The following is a 23,711-nucleotide window of genomic DNA, read 5'->3' on the forward strand; positions in this document are numbered from 1 at the left end:
AGAAAATATTTACTTTCAATGCAATTCTGTCTTCATAGTTCACAATTTCTCAGTCTAGTATGTGAAGTTAAGGATTTCACTTAACAATTCATGAAAACTGGGCTTCATTTTTAACAACACTGGCTAACACAAGCATATTACAATCACTGCAGCTGGACTACACATTAAACTTCCTCTAAGGGGCAGTCATACTTTAAAGTGTTGCGTCGGACTTTTTAATTCTCAGCTTTCCTAATATCAGAGTTGAACAATGATGGTTACTGTCCTCTCAGACAACTGTGAGAGCACAAGGTTGTCTCCTTCCCAAGAGAAGAGAGTCTGGTATATCACGTCCTAACAACTGCTGACAAGTAATTCGACTCTAATTTTAGCTCTGCTCATTTAAAATTAAGTTGTAAATGTAGTTTTGCTCATGTATCTCACAGACACATGAGAGCAGACTCAAAGATACGGGTCACAGATCTGAAAGTTAAAGGCTTAAACATATACAGGCAATTATTTCCTACCCGAAAGAGAAATTTTAGAAATAGTTTGCAAAATTATACAACTCAAACAAGTTACTGACATATGTATTAACTCGTCAAGATGTACCTTTATTAGGCCTTTTTCTAGTTAATTAAGCAACAACAGAATAGAAAAACAATGCTCTCCACTCATTGTCCTTTCAAAGAAAGAAACTCAAAATTATTTCACTGAATCAAATGCTAATGAATCCTAAGGACTGGCTTTTTATCCCTAAATCCAGTTCATGAAGGTACTGCAGAATGTAAAAAACCCCTCCAACTTTTCAGCAAAACTACCTGTGCTTTGAAGTTCCCACACCAAAATAACTGCAGTGTCAGGACTATCATATGTACAGCACCTGCAATAACAGGATCTCTGCTTTTATACCTTCCAGCTGCTACTGTAATGACAATTTATGAGCACAGGCTGTTCTTTTAATCTATTTCCTAATAATATATGCAAACACACTAATAGAAAACTGAAGAAATAAAAAAAAGAGCAGAAAGAAGGTACATTCTGGAAAAACACAAACTCACATCACTCTGAAGAACTCTCAATGCAGGCTGCTTTTCTTACTATTTTGTTTCATTCCTGCATCTAGACAAAGCCCCTTAACCCATAAGGACTAAGGATTTCCACTTCCAAAATGAAGTCAGCCTTTCTTTTAGATGAGAAATATTCTACATATTTTTAGGGCAAGAAACCAGTAATAATACACATGATACAGGGGATAGAGAGAATAACAGAAGGAAATAACTAAGTAGACACAAAAAGGCAGAACACATAATAATTTGAAAGAGTTTAGACACATCAATGATAAAGGAATTTCATAAACAATCTAAAAGATGAAGGCAGACAAATCAAATTCAGGTACTGAGAAGCTGCATGGTCTTTGATAAATTCAGCAGCAACCTGCACATCATCTCAATTGAGCTGACACATCAGAGGATGTGTAACATGGAAAAAATCCCCTTCTCATCCTTACAGAGAGGTTCAAAAGCTTATGTCATCCTGGGGCTGTTTGCAAGCAAAACAGATGAACAGGATGCAAGAGGTCAAGAGGAAGGAGGAAATGAATCAGGAAGGCTGCTGTGCTTTCCAGGGAGGAAAGGGCACTGGAGGAACAATGTCCATCACTACTATCACTGCTACCCCAGCAGCAGTCCCGTGGACAATGTCTGCTACACAAGGCCTCGACAGGCACCCAAGGGCTGCCCTGGAGACCTTTAAGCAATAAAAGCAAGCCAGAGATCTACCTCTGCTCCTCAGCCTCCCCTGACAGCTTTAACAGCATCCAAGTGACAATCTTCTTCAGGCAAGAACATTTGTGCACAGTCCCAAAACTGTGCCAAAAAAGAAAAGTCTGCTTTAAATAAAGACAGGCTAATTAGCCTTAGGAAAGAAGCTTTTTTCACAATTGTGAAACCATTTGTCTTAGTACCAAAAGGGGTTATTTTTCAGTAACTTGTCAATTTTTACAAGTACATCAACAGATACTTTCATCTCTAATGCAATGATATTTTTGACACAAAATATCAGCCACAAGATGTATACCTCTTAAGTGCTGTAAAAACATGGATCAGTATAATGCAGTTCTTTCCGCTCCTATCCTTAGAAGGAGACTCAAAATTTACCTCTGCTTTATTTCCTGACAGGCTTCCATTTTCAATAGTTGTACAAAAGGTCTTATAAAACTTAAATCAGATTTCTGAATGCTTAAAAAATAAGCACACACATTCAGCAAAATCCTTTTTCACCAGAAAAATTCCAGTCTTGGTTTCTTTTAAAGGAGCTTTTAGAGCTGAATGCTAAAATCCTTTTATTGCATCAGACATCTTGATGCAGCAGAAGAAAAGTGACCTGGGCTTCCAGCTTCATATTCTTTTTCCATCCGACTGCGTATTTTACGCAAAAGTACTTCCTTTTTGTACTTCAACCAGTCACACAGATGTTAAAATGCACAAGCCTGAAGGCTAAATCTCCATTATCCAAATTATGCCACCTTTCAGCAACTCACCTCCTTTCTCAGACAACCTGGATTTCTGAAAAGGCATTTACTGCATGTCCTGCCAAGTGTAACTCATTCATCTGCTTCGATGAGCCTCACAACTCCTTCCTGAGAGGCGCTGCACTTGGCTTCTGAGGACTCCACTCTCTGAAGTCACAGCCTGGCCAGTCTCCAGTGAGCAGCACTCAGCAAGTCCTGGAGCAGCTGGCAGCAGCCATGTGTGGTGTGGAGAGAACACACTTCACCCACAATGCAGTACAGTCACTAAGTCCTGACTATGCACTAACTTCATCCAAAGTGAGATTTTGCAGGATTTTCATCACAGGTTGTATAAAAAAAAAGTGCCTTAAAAACAGAAGCTGGAGCAATCCTATCTTCCCTGTTACAGCCCAAATGCTGGACTCCACAGAAACTACAAAGATCCATTACTGTAGCATATACTGAATAGAACTCTTGATGATTAATCAACAATGACTGAAGAGATGATAGATCCACACAGAAACTACAGCTTAAGAAGTTAACTTCATATGTGAGGAAGGGGTAGCATATTTTTTGAAGAATAAGAGAACATTTCAACAGAAACAGGACTGAAAAACTTCACCTGACCAAACTGTACCATAATGCCAAATGAGTAAGTTCTGATAAGAAAATAGGTACCAATGCATAAATAGCCAATTTTAAGAAATAACATTAACATATTTTGAGTTATAATAAAATCTTTGGTCTTTGAGAAATAAACTTGTACAACAGATTGAACTAATTCAGAAGGCAATCTATCACAAGCTAACAGAATGGCTTATTCTTACAATGATTTTTCATAAACTCATAAATTTGTGCTCCTTCCCACTTGAAAACAAGCAGAAGACTACTCATTGTACAGTCAAGCTTTGTGCATTATTTTCTTTCATAAAAAAAGAAAATGAACAGAGATATTCAGGATATTATTTCTTCATGGTCTTGTAAATCATGATAGAAAGTGCTAAAAAATACTTGCAAGAGGTATTTGCAAAGCATTATCAATAGGGTTTCTCTCCAAGCTAGGGAAGGTATTGAGAGTAAAGACTTGTGTAGGAAAATTGCATTCTAAAATATTTAGTTTCTTTCAATAATTTATGAGCGCTAGAAAAAGGTTAAAATCTAAATTACATTCTAGTTATCATTTAGATACATTTCTTCAGATGTACCTTTTGAATTGATCACGGAACAGCAGAGAGCACAGAACAGAATTGCATGCACGTAAATAAAACTTCAGAAAACACAAGCAGCAGTACACTGAGGAAAGAAAAATGAAAGGTAGAATAATGAACTGTAGAAACAGTTTCATCTGACAGACAGAAAACCTAACAGATTATGAAAGTAGTGACAATCATGTAACATGCAAGGAAAAAGGATGGGTAGCATTTCAGTATATAGTTTTAATTCAGAATATAAAAACCTAAACAAAGCCAGCAGCATCTAAAATAAACTTTCAGCCTCAATACGTTTAAGACTACAGAAAGAACTGAACAGTGGTTCTAGGAAAGTCAACATGAAAAAAAAATCTACAACTTAATACTAAAAAATAGCAGAGATGGGGGCAGTGGGGGAAAGGCAGACACATCAGTTTGAGAAGCCCTTGCAGAATTTTGCTGAGCTGAAATACAACAGAGAGTAAAATCTGTTACCATGACCAAGGCATGTACAGCTGGGACTTCCTGAGTTTGAATTTATAGGAACTCCTTGGCTCAAATCCCACCTTTGTCAGGCTTAAAACTGTGTACTGAAAATACAGCCTCCATTGAAGTTTGCACACTGAACCCAAAGGGGACAGTGACAATGATCACCAGCCGCACACCAACCCAGGGGATGAGGCTCCTCCAGCACTCCATCCTCCACATCTTCTCCTGAAGGAGTTGTGATCACTGCCTCACCACATCAACTTCTCAGCTCCAAAAGAAAACCACGGTCGCCAGAAGGATTTCCTGAATGCACAGACTGATAAATGGTCTCAAGGAGCAGTGAAAGACACCATGCTCCAGAGGTGCTGTCTGGAGTGCAGGAGATGGGTATTCACATACACTACTTCCATTGAAATTATTGCAGACCAACCAAATCTTCAACAATTCCTACATGGAGCTGCCAAATGTTAAGATGCTATAATAAGCAAAACAGCAGCAAGTGGACAGCTCTATTATTAGTTGCTCTCTCACCAAAAAAACCCCACTGTCCCATTTTCAAGGGATTTATACTGCATCAGTATAAATGAGTAAAGTGAACCTTTGTATTGCTATGTTTCATTTTTAAAAACGGGGCATGATGTCCATGAAGCACACTCAAGTACCTTTGAAGAGAAAGAAGTTGAGAGAACCTTGTGCATGACTAATATCAGACTGCAGCTGCCTGAAAACAGACACCAAAGAACATAGCAATAACACACTAAAGCTATTCATAATGCTTATTATTTACAGGAGATATTTATTAATAAGCACACTAAAAATCACCTAGAAATTAAGCATCAATCCTAGAGACAGTTACATGATTTGCCAACAGTAAAACCAAAGAGTGAAGTTTACTTCAATTGTGCGGAAGTGTTTATTTCCAAGTTGAAAGCCTTGCTTCTAGCAAACTAAATGGGTAGTTTACTACAAAGGAAATAAATCTAGATGAAGAGTTTTAATTCAGTCATTGAGACCAAATATTACAGGAAAACGACTTCTGAACAGAAAAAGGGATGGATGAGGAGGCAGAACATCAAAGGTAATTACTGCTGTACAGAAAAGCAGTATGATGTGACATCCTGGTAGTGTCCTAGTACCTCTCCTTTCTCATTCATGGCCTTTCAGCAAGTGCATTGTCGTCACTTTTTCCTTGGTGTTAGCTGTTGAGGAGTCTTTAACAAATATGAACTTTTTGTCAGTTAAAAAAAAAAAAGGCAAGAAAGACAAGGAGAGACTACTATAGGCTGTCAGGGAAAATAAATAACTCTTTCAGACAAGGATAGAGTGTTTATTTTAGACTAAAAGTGCATCATAAGCCACACCTGCAACTGAACCGTTCCTGTGAATAGTGGAAACAATTACTTTGTTACATCCAGCTGTAGAAAGTATGAAGCAATAAAGTGAAATCACAACAACATGAAAGGACACTTGTCAAAATGGCCAACATGAAAATGAGGAGTGAAAGACTAACATTGTTGGGAAGGAATCTGATGGGAGGGTAGGAATGTTTGTTTTGGAGTAAGAATTAAGGCTCTCAGATTAAGCAACTTGAAGTGCAATTAGTGAAAAAACCCAATTTGTAAATAGCCTATCAGGCTGATAAGCTAAACAAGTGTTAAGCAAGGAAATACTGTCAGTTGAAGTCAAAGTTGGACAAGTTGGTGCAGACAGACATATGACCACCTGATGGCTGCAAGGAAAGGCATAAAACTGTAGAGCCAGTGGTGGTGGCTCTACAGTTTAATGTAGAGCCACCACCAATGTTAAGCCCCATTACAATCTACATCTGCTCTGGAACAGAGAGCCTCACCTCCTTCTGAGAATGAAAATTCATTATAAACTCCAAAATTCCCATCAGTCTAAAAATAGATTTCTACTTCCTTACCTTCTTCCCCATTGCACTGTTCATATCATGATCTATCCTACAATTTGCAACATTATATATAGCCTCAGACCCCTATATCACAAAGCCCTATATCTATGTAAGCTCCCACAGCAAAATGCAGCACAGTGATATGAACTGAGAAGAATAAGAAGAAACTCTTTTGATGAAAAAGATGAGATACCATTTGCAAAGAACTGAACAGCTAGAAAAGTAATAGTCTATTAAAAGAGAAAGGTGCTAATATGCAATGTGGAATGAAGAGGCTACAAGACTGACAGCTGTAATCAAAACAATGCAAAGAGGTCCGGCTGTGTAAAGAAGAAATTTATACATGTGAAAAGACAGAAGGTCTTTCCCATTCCAAAATTCATCTAATTAGGAACTCAGTATACTTTAAAAGAATGGAAGAGTATGCAATGCCTCTCTGTTAAAAGTTATTTTAATAATAAAAACTATTATGGTGGATCTTCCCAGTCACAGCCTGTCACCTGCATGCAAACTGCTGTGTTCCATTAAAAAACACTTCCTAAAACCAAAGCAGAACAAACCTCAAACATCTGAGCATTGAGGACAGGAGGAAAAAAACATTTTTACAGCACTACAGAAAAACTCTGAAGCTTCATTATGGTACTAGGATAGGTGAAAAATGGCTTGATTCTAGAAACCATAATCCTGTCATGGCATCAAACGCCAAATTATTAAGTGCACTATACAAACTTACACTTTTTAAAATCTTTGTTTTTTAAAAGGGGTCTTGATTTTTTGTTCTATTCCTCTCTGTTATCATGACTGGTCAAGTGGAGGCTTGCCAGGGACTATCACACAGAGCTGTGTTACTGGTCTCTATCCACTTCCCAAGTGACACTGTTGTTCCGTGCTTGGCACGACAGGCACTGAATCTCCATAAATAATTGTTCTGATATCAGAGACACAGGACTATAGTTCTGTTCAGTTTGCTGGTCACAGGGAGTGGGCAGATGAAGGATGCTTTTATTTACACACAAAAATCTTTGTCTTGACCAAGAACAAAGGGAAAGGATATACAGAGAAAGACCATGACAATTTAACGAGGACTTGTTCCTTCGAGGGGACAAAGCTGGGGCTGACAGGCAGTGCTGGTATTACACCATTACAGCAGTTTATATGGTACTTCTTTTGGAAATAAACTGTGAGTATTCGCTCACCACACCACCAAAACCACCTGTTTTACACACACAGAATGAATTTTATTAAAACATCAGGAAGAAACGGAGGAAAGCAAAAGAGGAAAAAAAATATTACCATTTGAATAATTTTGAACAATGAAGAAAATACACAAGAAAAAACTGCTATCACTCAGCATTTTTATTTACATACAGATACAAATTAATAAAAAGGCAGAGTTTCTTCTTCAAGACTGCTAACCTGCCATTACACAGGGAGGGAAACTGGCTTCCACTCAACTGCTTATGCTATCACACATACACGAGGATGGAAGTTCATTCTTGCTTCCCTCATGCTCTGCAAGCCCCACAGAGGCAGGGAAAGAGAAAAAAAGCTTGGATGACAAGACAGTACTCAGAATAGACTAGCCCTAAGCTTATCCCTCAGTCACATTGTGCAAATTGCATCACTCTCTGCTCTACTTTTATATTGACATTACTGAAGACTGAGCGAACTCAAAAATAGCCATTTGCTCCCCATAAAGAAGCTGCTGGATAACTGTTCATTCATCTATGCTGCTGCTCTCCATGCTGACTGCCCTCTTGGCTTTCCATGAGAGAATCAGAACTGCAAACACACCCAAGACTTCAGTACAACATGGTTTTACATAGTGATCAAATGATGTAGTCTTACCTTTCTCTCCTTTCAAAATACTAACACTAGGCTTTATTTATTGGACTGAGACTGAGCCCAAGTTCTCAGAACTAACAACAATCTTAGTTCTATTTAAGATTAGTTCATGGATCAGAGTCTTTTTCTGGAAAATAAGCCCATTGTTATATACTATAGCTTCATAAATTAACTCAAACCCAGGATAGCTGTAAAATGTATAGCAGCATCTCCATTTCACAACTTCCTGACTTACTTGGAAGTATTTCAGAAAAAGATCATGCAATTAAAAATGCTGGCAGCAGAACCATCTCTAACAATAGCTAGGGTAATTAAGGCTTGGGAAGAAAAGAAGAAGTACATACATTTATGAACTATGGAGTCTAACGACTACATATGAAATATGGTATTATCTCTCCTAATTATACAATGCTAAGCTTAATTATCTGAAGATTTATCTGGGTGTACTTAGTGGCCCCAAAACCTTTAGCATTTCCCCTAAAAAGTCAAACGTGCCCATCTGTTTCTGAGCTACTCAACAAACAGAATCAAGGTATTAATTTTAAACCAGCATTTTGAACACAGCTATAATAGAATAGATCACTTATCTTTCCCGTGAGGAAGGTCTGTGTGAGCGGGGAACTAAAAATACTCCTTTATATACACGTGTGTGCACATATAACTACCAATGTCAAACTGAACAGATTCAAAACCTTGCACTATCTCCAAACCATGACATATTTACCTCTTTTCACTGATGCATTCATTTCATAGTTTAAACCTGCTATTTCTATTGCACAGAACTACCCTTGTGAAAATTATTGGGACACAGTGGGGGCAAGATGTATAGGAAATTCCTCAAATGCTACAGCACCTCAGTATCTGTTAGGATTCCATTCAAACTAGTCATATGAAGCCTTAGGGGAACTGGCATGCAGGCAGATTTAGTTATGATGGTTTGTCATTCAATAAATCCATCAGTATTAAAATAATCTTTGAAGCGACTTGCGATGTCTATTAGTGTATGTCAGTTATTAAGCAATTTTTCTATTGGTATTGGATCAGAAAAAATACTGCCTCTTACAGAACAAGACATGAGGGTGAGAAAACAGTTGGAGCAAAAATCAGACTCATTAATAACAAATCTATAATCACACCATAAAATAAACAGTTTCAAACAAAGAATTTTCCTGGCTGTTGATCTCTTAAATACTAAATACCCAGCATTCATTAATAATATGAATAAAACAAAACTATGGATAACAGTAGATCACAATTTTTGTTTAATAGCAGGGCACTTAATTTTCAGGTCATAAAAGAACTTCAATCACTGCAAACTCCAAAGACAAACTAATTCTGAGGACAGCTTCTTATGTCAAATGCACAGATCCAAATTCAGTATGAACGTCAGGATCTTAAAATATGAACAACACATAGTTTGTGGGAAGTAACATAAAAAAATTAAACAAAATAAAGATTTAAATGTGCCACTCCTTTTTAAAATGAAGAAAATGGAAGTAGACAGTACCACCGGCATTTCTCCTGTCTCAGCCATCATGTCACACAATTACCCCACAAGCTTACTGGATTTTGTTTTAGAATCACTACTTTCTTTGGAAGGTGCCTTTTTGATAGTCCTAAAAATTTAGGAACTTGTTTCTTCCTATTTCCAGTCCCCAATTTACTTGCAGCAAATGAAATTTACCCTTCCTTCAGGCAGTAGCACACAAGTGTGGTCTTGATTAAAATCAAACTAACATGTCACAGCATCCAGTATTTTCAGTAAATAGTTCATTCAGGCCTAAAATCTTGTTCCTGCTTGCTGGAGTTAAAAGTTCAACTCAAGGACTGCAACAGATGTCTACCCACATCCTTAAAAAGACAACTGACTTGCCTGGTGCTGTCAGGGAAGTCTACAGATGCCTGACACAACATTGGAACTTTAAATATGCAAGAGCCTGCATTCCCTATCCAGGGCAAATGACTTCTATACAGATTTCACAACAGAAGGTATTTGTAAAAGTAAAGATGAGGAAAACTGACAGTTAATAGAGCTGCTCCAAGAGCATCTTGTGGACAAAACACCTCTAATAATGTTTCTCATACCTCCAATTTTTTTCCCAAATATTTTGTCTTTCCCAACGATTTTAAAAACAGAAAAAATTAAGCAATTCATGGAACACAGGGAAAAAATGCTAAAGCTTACAGCCACTGTCAAAGGTTTAGAAGGCTATGGCCTTAGCTAACATTATTGATAACTTCTATGATGCCTTTGACCACAATTTTCACATCTACATGAATACATACACACACACACACGCTTAAATATATTCTCATATGTCCAGATCTGTGTAAACACAAAGCTGCCACTTTTACACCCTTTTACTAAGTAACACAAAGCATAGTTACATCATTCAATATATCCAAATGTAACATATTTTACATGCAACAACTGCAGCCAGCCATGAAAAGACTGAGCTTGCACTGCACAAAAGTACACTTGCTCCTGGTGAAGATGGATGGTTACATCTTATAGGTCAACTTGTTTGATTTTATGACCAGGATATCTCTCTACTCTTCCCAGAGGCAACTTTAAAAAGTTGTTCTCCCAGTTCCCAAAAGACACACTCATCAAGTTCTGATATTAATGCTTTACTCACCAATGCTGCTCAGAGAACTGCTGCTTTCCGAGTCAGAAGGCATTATGGACAGCACACTGTAAGTAGACCCTAGAATCAGGAAAATAAAAATAGTATTAACTTCCCCTTTTCCTCTTTCCAAACAAAGCTATGATTCATTTCCTTGATACTGCAGGTGCCAAATAAATTAACTAAAATTACTACAATTATTCAAACGACTAAATTAGAGAGAAGATACATCACTGAAACATAAAAATCTAACAAAGTATAACTTCACTGTGCACTTTTTTGTGGCAGAACACCATTTTGGATAACATGGTAAAAATGAGTTCAGCAAAATACTAAGTATATCAGTTATTTCAGACAGACTGAAAACACAGAGTTTCAAGTCTCTAATAGAAGATTAGGAGTGATACTTGTGACAACAGTGGCAATCTATTTTGGTTTCTCATGTCTTTACATGTACCAACTCCTAATTCATTGTGTAATTACTTGGTATTCTTCTTCTCAAACTTCATTCAGACTTAAAAATTTCATTTAATTTGTAAATAAAATTTGCTTGCATCCATCTGCAACTTTCAGTATCTGGTCTTAAAAGCAAGGACCCACAAAGCAGCAAGTTTACTCATGTATTAATAGATCAACAGACAGCGAAGCCCTTCGGTTTAGCCATTTTAGAAGAACGCCAGATTTTATTTACCAGAAGAACTAGAAGGACAGGTCCTACATCAAAACATTAACCAAACAGCTCCACCATCCCTCACAGACAGGATAAACACACCATGGTAGAAAGACAGGCAATGATTATGTACAAAAGCCATTAAATCTAGGCTATTTTCAGCACTTGCCAGGATGAGAGAGCTGTGCTCACAACAGCCAAGCCCTAAGGCTGCTTCAAAAATTTCAGGAGCTCGCTTAGCTAGAGTCCCTCCTTCTTATATTCCAATATTTCTCTCTTCTAGTTTCTTTGAAATGAAGAAATAAAAACTGAGAAGCAGCAGGAATAACTGCATAGAATAGACTGAAGGAAGGATAGGCTAGAAAATAAAAAAGAAATTAATTTTTGTTCATTTCTCTGCTTCTTGCTAGAGAAGAGCATGACATCTGTAACTACATGTAACTAACTATGATGTTAGATGAATAAAAGCCAAGATTTGATAAAATAATTTTACTAACACAAGTAATAATGGAAAAATCAATTCAAAAAAGAAAAAAATTGAAAATAAGCAAGAAATTGCATCTTGAAGCAGACTGTTTAAACTGAAAAATCTCTATGAAAAATGATTTTAAATATATTTGGTACAATAATTCTATTCAATTGTACGGGATCTAATTTTTTTGTTTTGTTCAAATTCTTAAACAAAATACAATGAGTATATCACTGACACACTGGCTTGAGAAAAAATCCACTGCACCTTTTTGCTTCTATTTCAGACATTTTCAAATAATAGGAATTTAGCTGTATTCCTATTTATTTAAAGCTTATTACAAGCTAAATAATTTCCACATTAGTTATACTTAACCTCCTTGCATATCCTAAACTCATATGCCTTGCAGTATTTCTTGCAGCCTGGACCAAGACTGACTAGAATCACAAGTTGAAAAAAACAAATCAATATATTAAACAGAGTAGGACATCTTTATGATAGACCACACGTACTGAGATTGTATCAAAAATGTGTGGGACTCAAGCACAACAAAATCTTGTGCCAGGAAGTGATATTTAATTATGCTTAGCAATTGAAGGTAAAATCGCCCAGTTCCTCTAAAAGATTACACAGCAGTTCCACACCTAAAGAAACTTGTAGCAATTATTAGCTGTTTTTGCTTTTAAGAGTGAAGAATTAAAAGATTCAAAATTCTCATCATCTTAAATGATCTTCATTTTATTTATCTTTGAGAAACTAATCCTCTCTGTCTTCTTGTCCTGCATTACAAGCCAGAGACAGGACTTCAGATGAGTTAAGTTCTGCTCTCTGGAATGGACAGAAAGGTTTTGTGAAGCTGACTTCATCAATGGAGAAATATGACTCTCCAAAGCCATGTTTTTAAAACATTAGCTCATATTTGTAGACACAAGATCCGGCATGCATGGCATGCTATCAAGAAAACCTACAATTGTGAAGAGGGGAGGAATCGTCTGACCCATTCATAATTCCTCACTTACAATAACAACAACAACAATCTAGTCACATTGTCTGGTTTCGTTTTGTTTTTAAATTACACAGGGTACAAGTTCATTATCTGTAACAAGTGCCACCTTTGTCATTAGAAGCATTAGTATTAGTAAGCATCAGAAACAACAACCAGGTCCCTACACAGCTGTCACAATATTAAAATTCATCTTGAGGTACTGTACTGACATACATCTTTGTATTAAATCCAGGCTAAAGTGGCATTGCGCTTGGCATATTTTGCTTGATCAAGCTAGCAATATATCATTGGTACCTGCAAATGCTTCAAGAAATATTTCCCCACTCATTAGGATGCCTCCTCACATAAATGAAAACACTCAAAATCATCTCAACAACAATTTAGATACAGGTTAAAAAAAAAAAAAAAGAAATAAAAGAAAAAGGCACAGGTCAGTTTCTACAACTAAAGGCACTAGAACACCCTGATTATTTGTAAGCTGCACAGCCATGGTATTTTAATTAACTTGTTGAAAAATTCACCTTCCCCCAAAAGAATTTTCCACTTTATTTCCTGTTCTTACTGTTTCTGACTGTCCATCTTGTCAAATTGCGCCAAAAGAAAAGAACATCTGAACATTAAACCCAGGAAGAAGTCAAACACTTTTTTAGATAAAGGTTGAAAGTGCTTCACACCTAGCTCACAAGCATTTCTCCACACTTTTCCAAATAGTTCACTTTAATATTTTTATGTTAGTATTCACTTTGCATACTGAAATCCCCCAGTGGTAAAACTTGCTACATTTGATTTCAATTCACTGATTTATAATAATTGCTGACATGTTCCTAAAGTTTAAGACCACACTTGCAATGACAGGATTCTGAGAAACACAGTAGAACCTATACCTACTTAAAAATAGAAATAAGAAAAAACTCTAAACCCAACAACTACATCAAAAAGAAAACCCCAAGAAGCACAAGCAAACCAAAACCCAAGCATATCTTCTACAGATTCACATTCACATGGCGAGGGAAAATGCATGACCATCCTGTCTTGACATGGCAGACTTGCTTTCTCTTTTACTTATCCAGACATAAGCTTTGGATCAGCTCCTGGCTGTATTAAACAGCTTTGGCAGAGCACAGGGATTTAGAAACTGCTATACTATATACTTGAGAACCTTAAGAATCTCATTTCCTTCTATTTTCAACAACTAGAGCAAGTCAAATTTCTTTAAGTTATTACTGTCTTTATTAATCAGATTACAGGAAGGCCACTTAAGAGCTCACAAATTCAGGAACGGAACTTGTTGCTTAAGTGTGGAAGCCACCTCCAGGGACAACAAAGAACTGTGTTCCAGTTTGCCTTCATCTTTCACACAACAGCCACACAGAGTGATACGTATTTTACTTGACAAGAAAGAAAATGATGGTGGAAACAGGAAAAAAAAAAAAAGAAAGAAAAAACCTAGAGAAGAGTTACACATCCTGAGAAGACTGCAATTGTCTAAGCCAGCAATATCCTCATCAGGAGTATCAAATCAAATCACTGGTGGAATTAACCCAGTCATACAAAATCAAAACAGAACATTTCTCTCTTCTTTCTAACTTCTGAATTGTGAAACACCATGTAACACTGGACATCACCTGTTCTTAAAGGAGAAACAACAAAAAGCCAAGCCAGCTGTCTCCAAATAATGTCTCCAAAACAAGCTTGAACTTGGTACCTTCTTTAAGAAAGCAGTACAAAGGATCAAGTATGATATCTGAATGACTTGTGAGAAAAAATACAGTGTTCAGATTAAGAGAAATAAACTGTCAACTGGCAGCACTACACAGAAACTTCTCATTCTCCTCCACACAAATACACAGGCTCTGCTCACAGCTCTAAAGCATAGTGTATCCCAGGGGACTGCAGTGGCCAAAGAAGGGACAGGGACTCACCTTTGCAAAATTCATTGCATATACACTTTTAATCCTCTAATTATTCCCTGCCCCCCTTATCTTACAACTCGACTCAAAGAAGGCTATTTCATCTTCCAAGCTTGATTTTATGAACTAAACTGTGTCACTACAGTTCTTCTCTTCAATAAACACCCTCAGCACAGGGCCAAAGAGACAAGTATACTGAACCTGCTTCAGTGTGTGAAGAACAAGGGGGTTTACTCAAGGAGCATGAGGTGTTTTATCTCACGTGATGGGGAGTGCTCAGATCTTGGCTGCACAGCTCTGGGTAGGTCATCCATCTTTAGGGATGGCATTTACATCTGCAGTAGGGTTGACTCCTAAATTAGGCACAATTTCTAACCAGGAACACTTAAGTTAATGTAGGACAGAGACTGGAAGGAGCCTTTGCCCATACAAATTTCTTTAGCTACTTCTCTGTGTTTAAGGATAATGTTAAACAACCCTCCAAGCTCCTCAGCTACAAATTTCCGTTGTTAATTGAATTCTGCTCCTCCTCCCACCTCCCTTTGCAGTGCAGTGACTGCCAGCTGATTCAACTTATTGTCAGCAAATGATTTTCCTGACGGAAATCCAATGCACCGGATGAGAGGGCAGCACAAACATTGCTTTATCCACATCTCCATGCACCAAACCAAACAGACATTGGCAGGACTCCCACGTGCTGGGGGAGCAGTTGTTGATTACAACTGGAAACAACCCAAAATTCAATGTTCCCTTTGCCTTTACACAAACAAAACTGTCCAAGGAGCTCAAGACTACATGGATCTGCCCTGCTGTGTCTGAAGCTATTCTTTCTAGGGCAGCCTGTGCACCCAGGTTTGTCACCAACCACAGGACATGGTCACTGCTTGCAAGCTGTGTGAAATTCAGACACTAAATTCTGATCTCATACAAAACCTTCAATGGAGTATTTGCTTCCACTTGTGTCACACTTATTTCAGATGTTTCACAGCCATTTACCCAGAAGGATATGAGCAACTCCAAGAACAAAGGTACAAACTTAGCAGTAAAGGTCAAACAGAAGTAGATGCTATTTCACCAAAAGTTTGCTATTTCTTCCCTGTCTGCTTTCAGGCACAGCTTTGTTATTTATTCTGTATATCTATTTTTAGGACACCATGAAAACTAAATGAACATGAAATGGCTTTTTAAATAATTAAGCAGCTCAAACTCCACATTTTTTTTATTTCCCAAATAGCTTGGTCTGTAACAGTTTTACAGAAGTGGTGAGGTTCAAAAAGTTTATTTTCCTTTTCAATAGAAAAAACTTTTTATAACAGGGTATTAATGAGGTATTTAGATATTAATATTAAAAGAGCTGTTTGGGAAAACAGCTGCTTTACTGTTTAAGTCAATCTGGAATTCTAAGTGATTACAAATACACTCTTGTTAAGGACAGAACACTTCACACATGAAAAAGGACTGAGGCACCTTTCTCTGAAACATTTAGTAAAAATGAACCTAAAGTCAGATTTAAGTAATAATCATGATTTAATATGACAATTTATGTTAAGGCCTAGATTCAAAAAGTTGCCAGAAGCCAGAGACATCCATAAAGATGCCCTGAATTCAGTTCCTAGCTGTCAGTCAGGACAGCATCAGATCTTCAGCTATCAAAAACAATGCTAGACAAATATCTGTAAAACTGCTATTTTCTTAGCAACATCTGAACAAGAGAAATATTTACTTCCATAAGCTTATGCACAAAAGGCAGAGAAAAGAGTAACTGAATATGAATTCTTCAACCTCAGTATTTAGTGCAGATGGGAAAAATTCGAATTTAAAATCAAGTTCTAGTAAAAATGCAGTACAGGTAGGTGAAGCAAATTATCTTATATTTCAGCTTGCAGATTGCACATGAGCTGATTATTATCAATGCAGCAGTGCTGTCTTCTGTTCTAAAACATGATGCGGCACTACAACTATCTTATCAAACAACTACCAATTTCTTATTAATTATTTTAATTTTTGTTTTTAACACAGATGCTTTAACAATTCCTATTAATATATTCTGTGGAATCCATTGCACTTCACTGGTAAAAAGGCAAAGGTATCCATTTTTTCTTCCTTCTAGCTATCAGGAACATTCCAGTTGTCTGCTGGATCATGTATGATAAACCTTGCTGGATTATGTATGATATGCTGGATTATCTATGATAGCATCTCCTGATACTATGTACCTTTTTAAACTCATTAAGTACAATACAATCTTATAATAATATCTATTTTCTCTGAATATCCTGATTTTTATAACCCTAGCACACTGGCATGGGCCAAACTTCTTATTCTAACAAGAGCCAGAACAAAGTAGATGGAATGCTCTTCTCAGAAAACAGCCCACTACTACTGAAGAACCAAACCAGCAACTGACTGAAGAAGTTACTTACACAATACCTCCTCATATGAGCCTGATGTTTCTAGTCTGGAATCCTCATTTTGCTACAAGTTACAAACCAGTTCACATCCTCTGCTCTTAGGACTGCAAGAGAGGTATCAACACAACCAGTCAAACCTGGACTATGTGGGAGTCACTACTAAATGTGCCTCCTCTGAAATTACGAGTCATGTTGGGAGATTTGACTTTTCCAACCCATGCATCTCTCAAAAGAGCGGTTCCTGTTACTTGTGACATCTGGCATAATTCTCAAGAAGCTTCCTTGCAAACTTGAAAGGAGATGCATACTCCCCAGCTAAGCCCTAAAAAAATGAATTCTCTCTATATAGCTCTTCATAGCATGCTTCAATACTCAACCCTTACTCAGAAAAACACAAGGGGAAAAAAATGTCCCCAGATGGTTCCATTAAGCTATGTTACAGAAGGGTTTTAAACTCAATTTTTTTGTGTTGTTACAATGGAAAAAACTATACACACTTTCATACAGAAGAGCACTTAGATCCAAGCTTCGTCTGTCTCTGTTTATAGCAGTTTTTACTTAAAATGCTAAGAGAAAAGATATAACTAAGCTAAACAATTTGATTTGAATCTTCTTGTCGCCTTGGCAAGTTAATTTTATTCCTTGACACTCAATTTCATTTAAGATAGCAAAAGTAAAGAAGAACAAAAACCACAGCTTTTTCCCCTCCCAGTGCTGTAGATAAGGAAATCCTACTGCCAGCAGTAATTCCATATTAAACACATACATATTTATTCTGTAGGCATAGAGTACAAAACTCTGCTCAGTAAAAGAGAGGTCAGTCCTTGTCACCTAGAGACTTCAGGCCCAAGTCCTTTTCAGGACATCTGCAGTTACAGGAAGGTCATCAGAACTGTGTGAAGCTACTTGCACACACCAAGTACCACAGACAAAGGAAATGTCAAATCCATGGCCAAGTGACCAAGATCCTTCTCAAAACCCAGACAGATTGGAGCAATCATTCTGTGTGCATCTATACAGGATCTTTCCAGAAATCTATCAGTTTTCACAAAGCTAATAGCTTCACCAGACAACTCTTGCAAGTTCCAAGCACTGCTATGACCTCAGAAGGGGCAGAGAAAGTAACAAGATCAATTAAGAATATATTTGATCCACAGACTGTATTTTTTCCAAAGACAAACACACAGATATAAAAAAGAAACCACACCTACACTCTCATTCAAACAACACAACGAAGTATGTCCTTAATTGCTCTGCTGTACTGAGTGATTATTACAGGAGTCTATTACCTATGAACTATTTACAAAAATAGCTTGCTGCAGAAATCCCCAGGCGTGAACTTCATGCCTCTTCTGGTTACAGCTGCACCACCCACAAGAACTGCCCATCCCTCACCGGAGGTAACCTTTGGCTGTGATAGGGCAGTGACAGCCCGATAACCTCAGCCGCTGGTCGTGTGTGAGCAGATCTCTCCCTGACACACACAGGGAATACACTGAAAAACAGCGCTTAAGCTTCCTAAAGGCAAAAGTAACACATGTAGCTAAACAGAACTGAAAGCCATCTTCCTCCAAGTAACAGAGTGCTCATGCATACACATGCTCACTCTACCTAGGAGCTGAGACTGCTGGAAAAATAGGAACTCATGTGGAAGCAATTATAGCTCCAACTCCTGCTTTTTGCCTCTTCTCTGGAGGACACCAGTGCTGCTACTTTTCCTTCTCTCTCAGTCATGGCAGGACAAGGAGGAGACAATGTTCCCAGCCTCTGCTGTGGCTTGATAGAGTGGGGAGGCAGCCACACAGTGCTTTTCAACGTCAAAGGAGTTTCCTTGCTTATACACAGATGTTCCTAGTGGCCTCTTAACAACAAGACCCTGTATGGAGACTAAAACCAGTTGGGTGTCTAGAGAGGATGTTTCCTACATAGCAACGGTATCAACATACTAAACAGGCCTTTGAGCTTTTTTGCAGTTATTATTTTGGGAGAAATGCAACTGCTGCAAGGGTAGCAAGTCACCTAGTGCCTAATGACTTAGTTAGGACCTTTCAAACCAACAGGTCTGGGTTATCAAGCAATCAGTTACTGTGTGTGTACACAGCAATACGTGGGAACTTGAGGCCCTAGTGAGAGGCAGGCAGATCTCACTAAGGGGAGGATTTCTAGAACTCAAATTTTCACTGTAAGAGCAACTTTAAGGGTGCAGGGGGGAAAGGGGTGGCAATGCCGGCAATACAGGCAGCCAAATGCTATTGGCTCTATCAATTCTGGAAAAAGTTTTAAAGCTTAACAGTGTACTGATAAAAGCCTGAAAACACACTCTGACAGGAAGCAAGAGCATTAGCATTACTTGACACCACACACTAAGCTGTAAGGAGTGCAGCTGACTTCCTTGGGGTCTGTGGAAGAGACACAGGCAAAAAATTCAGCACATGCACTTGACGTCCAGCATGCTACTCCAAATGCAAGTATAGTACCCTAGTCCACTAAGACAGAAGTGACAGAAGAAAAGAAGAAAGAAAGAAAACAAGACTACAACACAGAACATGGCATATTGGACAGCAGAAGTCAGAGCTGTTGAGGGGAGAAAGAGTGGCCTCTCCCTCAAGAGAGGTGACTAAGACAATAAACAAGTCAAGGCTTGTCATGACTGGGAAGTCACCTGCCTGAAAGAAAGGTCTGGTTTCTCCTTAACCATCTTGCATCTTCATTTTGGAGCAGAGGAGCAAATAAAGAGGCTACCTTCCCATCAGCACCACTTGGCAGGCATGAAGATGGAGTGGGGACAGTTTTAACATTCAGGTTCACCTACTGATGACAGCACAAACATGCCCTCAAATATGCCAGGTGGTTGGGCATAGCAAACTGCAACACTGTGCAACCTCTTCATTTAACCAAATAAACACCCACATTTCATTGATTCCACATCAGTAACAGAAGAGCCAGTAAATGTTCTGTCTCCAAAGGTAGCCTTGAGCAGGCTTTGCTGTGCAGGCTTCATGGCTGGCTTGGACACTTGTCTTCTACTGGCTTTCGTTAGATCTTTTTTCCTTGAACAGGTTCTGCAGATATTGGAGGTTTTCCTAAAGGAGATGGCATCAATAAAACCAGCTGCCACCAGGATCAAGTGTTCCATTGTGCTTCCCATTTCAACAATAGTTATGAGAATAGTGATGTTAAGGGTGCAGAGGACAGAAAAAAACATAAGAATGTTAGTGGGTTTAAGGAAAAAAAGGTAAACATTCATTGCATCCAGTGTTTTCCTCACATACAGCTTCCAGCATGAAACACTGACATACAGTTAAGCACTAACTAAACTATAATCAAAACCAAGTCCTATAAACTAAGAAAAGGCTTCCCTCTAAAAAACCCCTCCTAAAGCCTGAAGTGGAATGAACACAAACACCAAATATTTGAAAGACATTACAACGAAGACCAAATTCAACTACTCTGGAACATGAGAAACTGCTTAGGAAATAACAAAGAAGACACAGGTTCAGAACCATCATCATTTATCACAGTATTAAATCTTCCATCATGAACTACAGCCATCTTTGTTACAGCAACTCTTCTCAACAAGACATTTTCACCACTTTTTTCTTTATCCTCTGATAGTACTGCTGCTGTTACAGAGATATTCTACATTGCCATTAGATAAAACAAGAATATTCCCGACATTCAAATTACAAACAAGTGGATTACATTCAATCACAATTTTCCCAAATCCACCTTATGTTGCTGCATGATTTTACTGTTAAGAATACAAAGTAGTAAAAAAAAATAAAAAAGAAGGAAGTCTAATTGTGTAAACAGAAGTATGTAAAAGCAAACAAGCAAACAGGTGACTGGAGCTCAGCTCAACAGTTTCATCTTTCCTAGGAGTGCTATGAACCACAAATTCCTCATGGGAATATTCAGCCCTACATCTTCTCTCTGCTTGGATAATATCTTCCAAAAATTGACATTTTGAGTACATTAGAAGATATGTAAAAAACAACTGTGAATATTAGTTTGGATCCATTAGAAAGCAGTTCACATTTCAAAATCCACACTGCAACAAATCTCAAAAGGGTTTTAATTTGTACAAAAGCATATAACTATCTCTTTCTTTCACAAATAACATCACAGGAAAACTTCAAAGAAAATTTAAATTCTTCAACTAAAAAGAGGAGTGATAGCATGTAGCTCTTTAAATCATTGTTTTCCCTTCCCTGCTACCCTTTACCCTGATGGGAAAATAAATCCTGCAACTTTTCACTTAAGGGCTAAATTTGCTTTTTAATTAAAGATGCTTGTGCTGATTCTGTTTTATTTAAAATGCAGAGATCCTCCAAAAATACTTAATAAATCATTAATTTTAAAAAAAGTACAGAATTAAGATAATTGAAATAAGTGAGGGGAAAGAAATCCAAGCCACTGAAGAGATCCTGAAGGTAAAAAAAAAAAATCAACCAAACAAAAATGCCAAACACCCAGTAACTTGTTCCCAACTAGAGGAAACATTTATGACTTCACTTTCACAGAGGCTCAGACTTTTTTTGATCAAGAGCAAAGTCAGATTACCTACATGCTGCTACTATCTTCTGTATGAGGACAATGGGATGAACCAGAAAGATTTAATCCCATGAGTACTCTTATTTTTTGGCATGTTCTCTGTATGTATCCAGTTCCATCTCCTGACAGGTGAGACTTTGAGGTTGGTCATATTTATTTATCCTTCAGCTTCATAAAGCATGCTTCTCTCCATTCTCTGGACAGATTATCAGAGGGAAGAATCTCAATGCACAAACGCATATTGTTTGATAAAACAAATAAAATCCAACAAGCCCTATTCATCCACCCAAACAGAGCTCTTGTCTCAGCCCCCTGCACTATTAACAAGTCTAAGCATCAGAGTTCTATAATATAATAGGCAATACAACAAAGTTGTTACCTTCAGGTAGGCTAATAGGGAAAAAAAATACCAAAACAAAACAAAACCAAGGAGCTGATCAATATTTGCAACTACCCAAGATGCACCATGCAGAAACACCCTCCCAGGAATACAAAGAACTTTACAATTTAAAATTGAGCTCAGTTTGTATATAAGATCATGTAGAACCTGTTCATTCTACATTAAGAAGTTGGCCCATCAAAAAGCACAACTTTAGGTGCTCTTTGGTGACACCATCAGACAGCAATTATCACACATAAAGAGAAGCCATCAGCAAAGTTTTGAAAAACTAAACCCTGAATATCTGAGCTACCATGGCCCTTTGAAGAGATGAGCAACACCCCTTTACTAAAAATCTGCATCAGGGAAGTATGTTCTTCTGAACAAGTCAGAACAAGCCCTGCCTGGTTACAGAACTTACCTCCTTCCTGCTACTGTCAGGCTGAACCCCTGTAATCATCCCTGGAAGTGCAAATACTAACCATGACTATTAATCACTTGACATTTAGGCACAGCAGACCAGCATCATCTGGTTTTCAAGGCAGGATGATTCTAGTCACAACTTAAGTGTTTTTAAAATGTCACCTCCCCGGTTCCTCAGCTCGAGCAAAAAAGGACAAGTATTTGCACAGATTAAATGATCATCCACTGATTCATGCCTGCCTGGCAAGCAGTGCTCCCTGGGCAGAACCCATCAGAAACCAAGTGCTGGCAGATTGGGAATTGCGATGCTTTGTCACACACAGAAACACAACTGCACATTTATCATCTACACAAAGTAAGAGCAGATACAAATAAAAGCAATATACAGCAAATAAACAGCAGTGATAATAGACAGCTAAAGATATCACAAGACACAAAATGATTCAAAGAAATTGTGGAGATAAACATTCAAATTGAAAAACTATACACAAAACAACCGTTATGTTGTACTGGCACATCTCCTGAGGCACTAGAATTTGCTTTGTGTTTTCAAAAGTACAGTGGATCTTACAAAGCATCCCCCTTCTACTGGATGGGAAAAAAAAACCCAACTAATAGAATCAGTAGAAACAGGATAAGGAAATCCACACTGCACTAGCAAAGTTATTCTTGCTCCATGAGGGCAATGGAAAGCAGCAAACACACAAGATGCTCCCCCAAGCAGTAGAAGTCAGAGCCCTAAGGAACCTGCTGACTCCTGTACTAAACAGAGGTCTCCTATCTTTTTATCATCATCTTTCACAGCTTTCTGAGACCCTCTTGATCTTCATACTAAAGCCAACCTCTATAATTTTCCTACTTTTAATTTTTTGTTTGTCTTAGCATGAAAAAGATTAAAAATTTGATTATTGTGGGGAGAGGGAGCTCTTATGATTTGTATTTTTGGGGAAGAGAATGAAAAGGTGTATTCTGAAAGCAAACAGACCAACATTTACAGGGCCAGAAATACCTTACCATAACCTTGGCTCCAAACACACATATGATAATCTTTCAAAACACACATCACCTCATCAACATCCCTGTCTCCTACCTAGATATCTAGTATTCTATTTTCAAAACCAGAAATCAGGTCTATCTCTTACACTTTTCAAGAAATGAGGTAAGGAAAACACTTGCATACTTTTGGTTTGGCTTTGTTAATTTTTTAATATAGAATACTGTATCTGAAGGATGTATATGTTCATTAAGCAGAAAAAAACTGAAGTTTTAATTGGCAACAAGAGGTGCACAAACACAGGTGGATTGCATATTTAATTCAATTTACCAAGGTGGGCT

General features: G+C 37.8%; 1 protein-coding gene across 6 annotated transcripts in view; it reads right to left on the reverse strand.

Moving 5' to 3' along the window:
• The window catches only part of DLG5 (discs large MAGUK scaffold protein 5), a 96,290-nt gene that overhangs the window by 50,159 nt on the left and 22,420 nt on the right, over window positions 1-23,711 (reverse strand). For all 6 annotated transcript variants that reach the window (XM_064716278.1, XM_064716282.1, XM_064716281.1 and 3 more), the window contains exon 2: window positions 10,567-10,635. In XM_064716278.1, the coding sequence (XP_064572348.1) occupies window positions 10,567-10,635 (69 nt within the window). The remainder of the gene's footprint in view (window positions 1-10,566; window positions 10,636-23,711) is intronic.

This window comes from Zonotrichia leucophrys, chromosome 6, assembly GCF_028769735.1.
Source record: "Zonotrichia leucophrys gambelii isolate GWCS_2022_RI chromosome 6, RI_Zleu_2.0, whole genome shotgun sequence".
Taxonomy (NCBI): Eukaryota; Metazoa; Chordata; class Aves; order Passeriformes; family Passerellidae; genus Zonotrichia; species Zonotrichia leucophrys.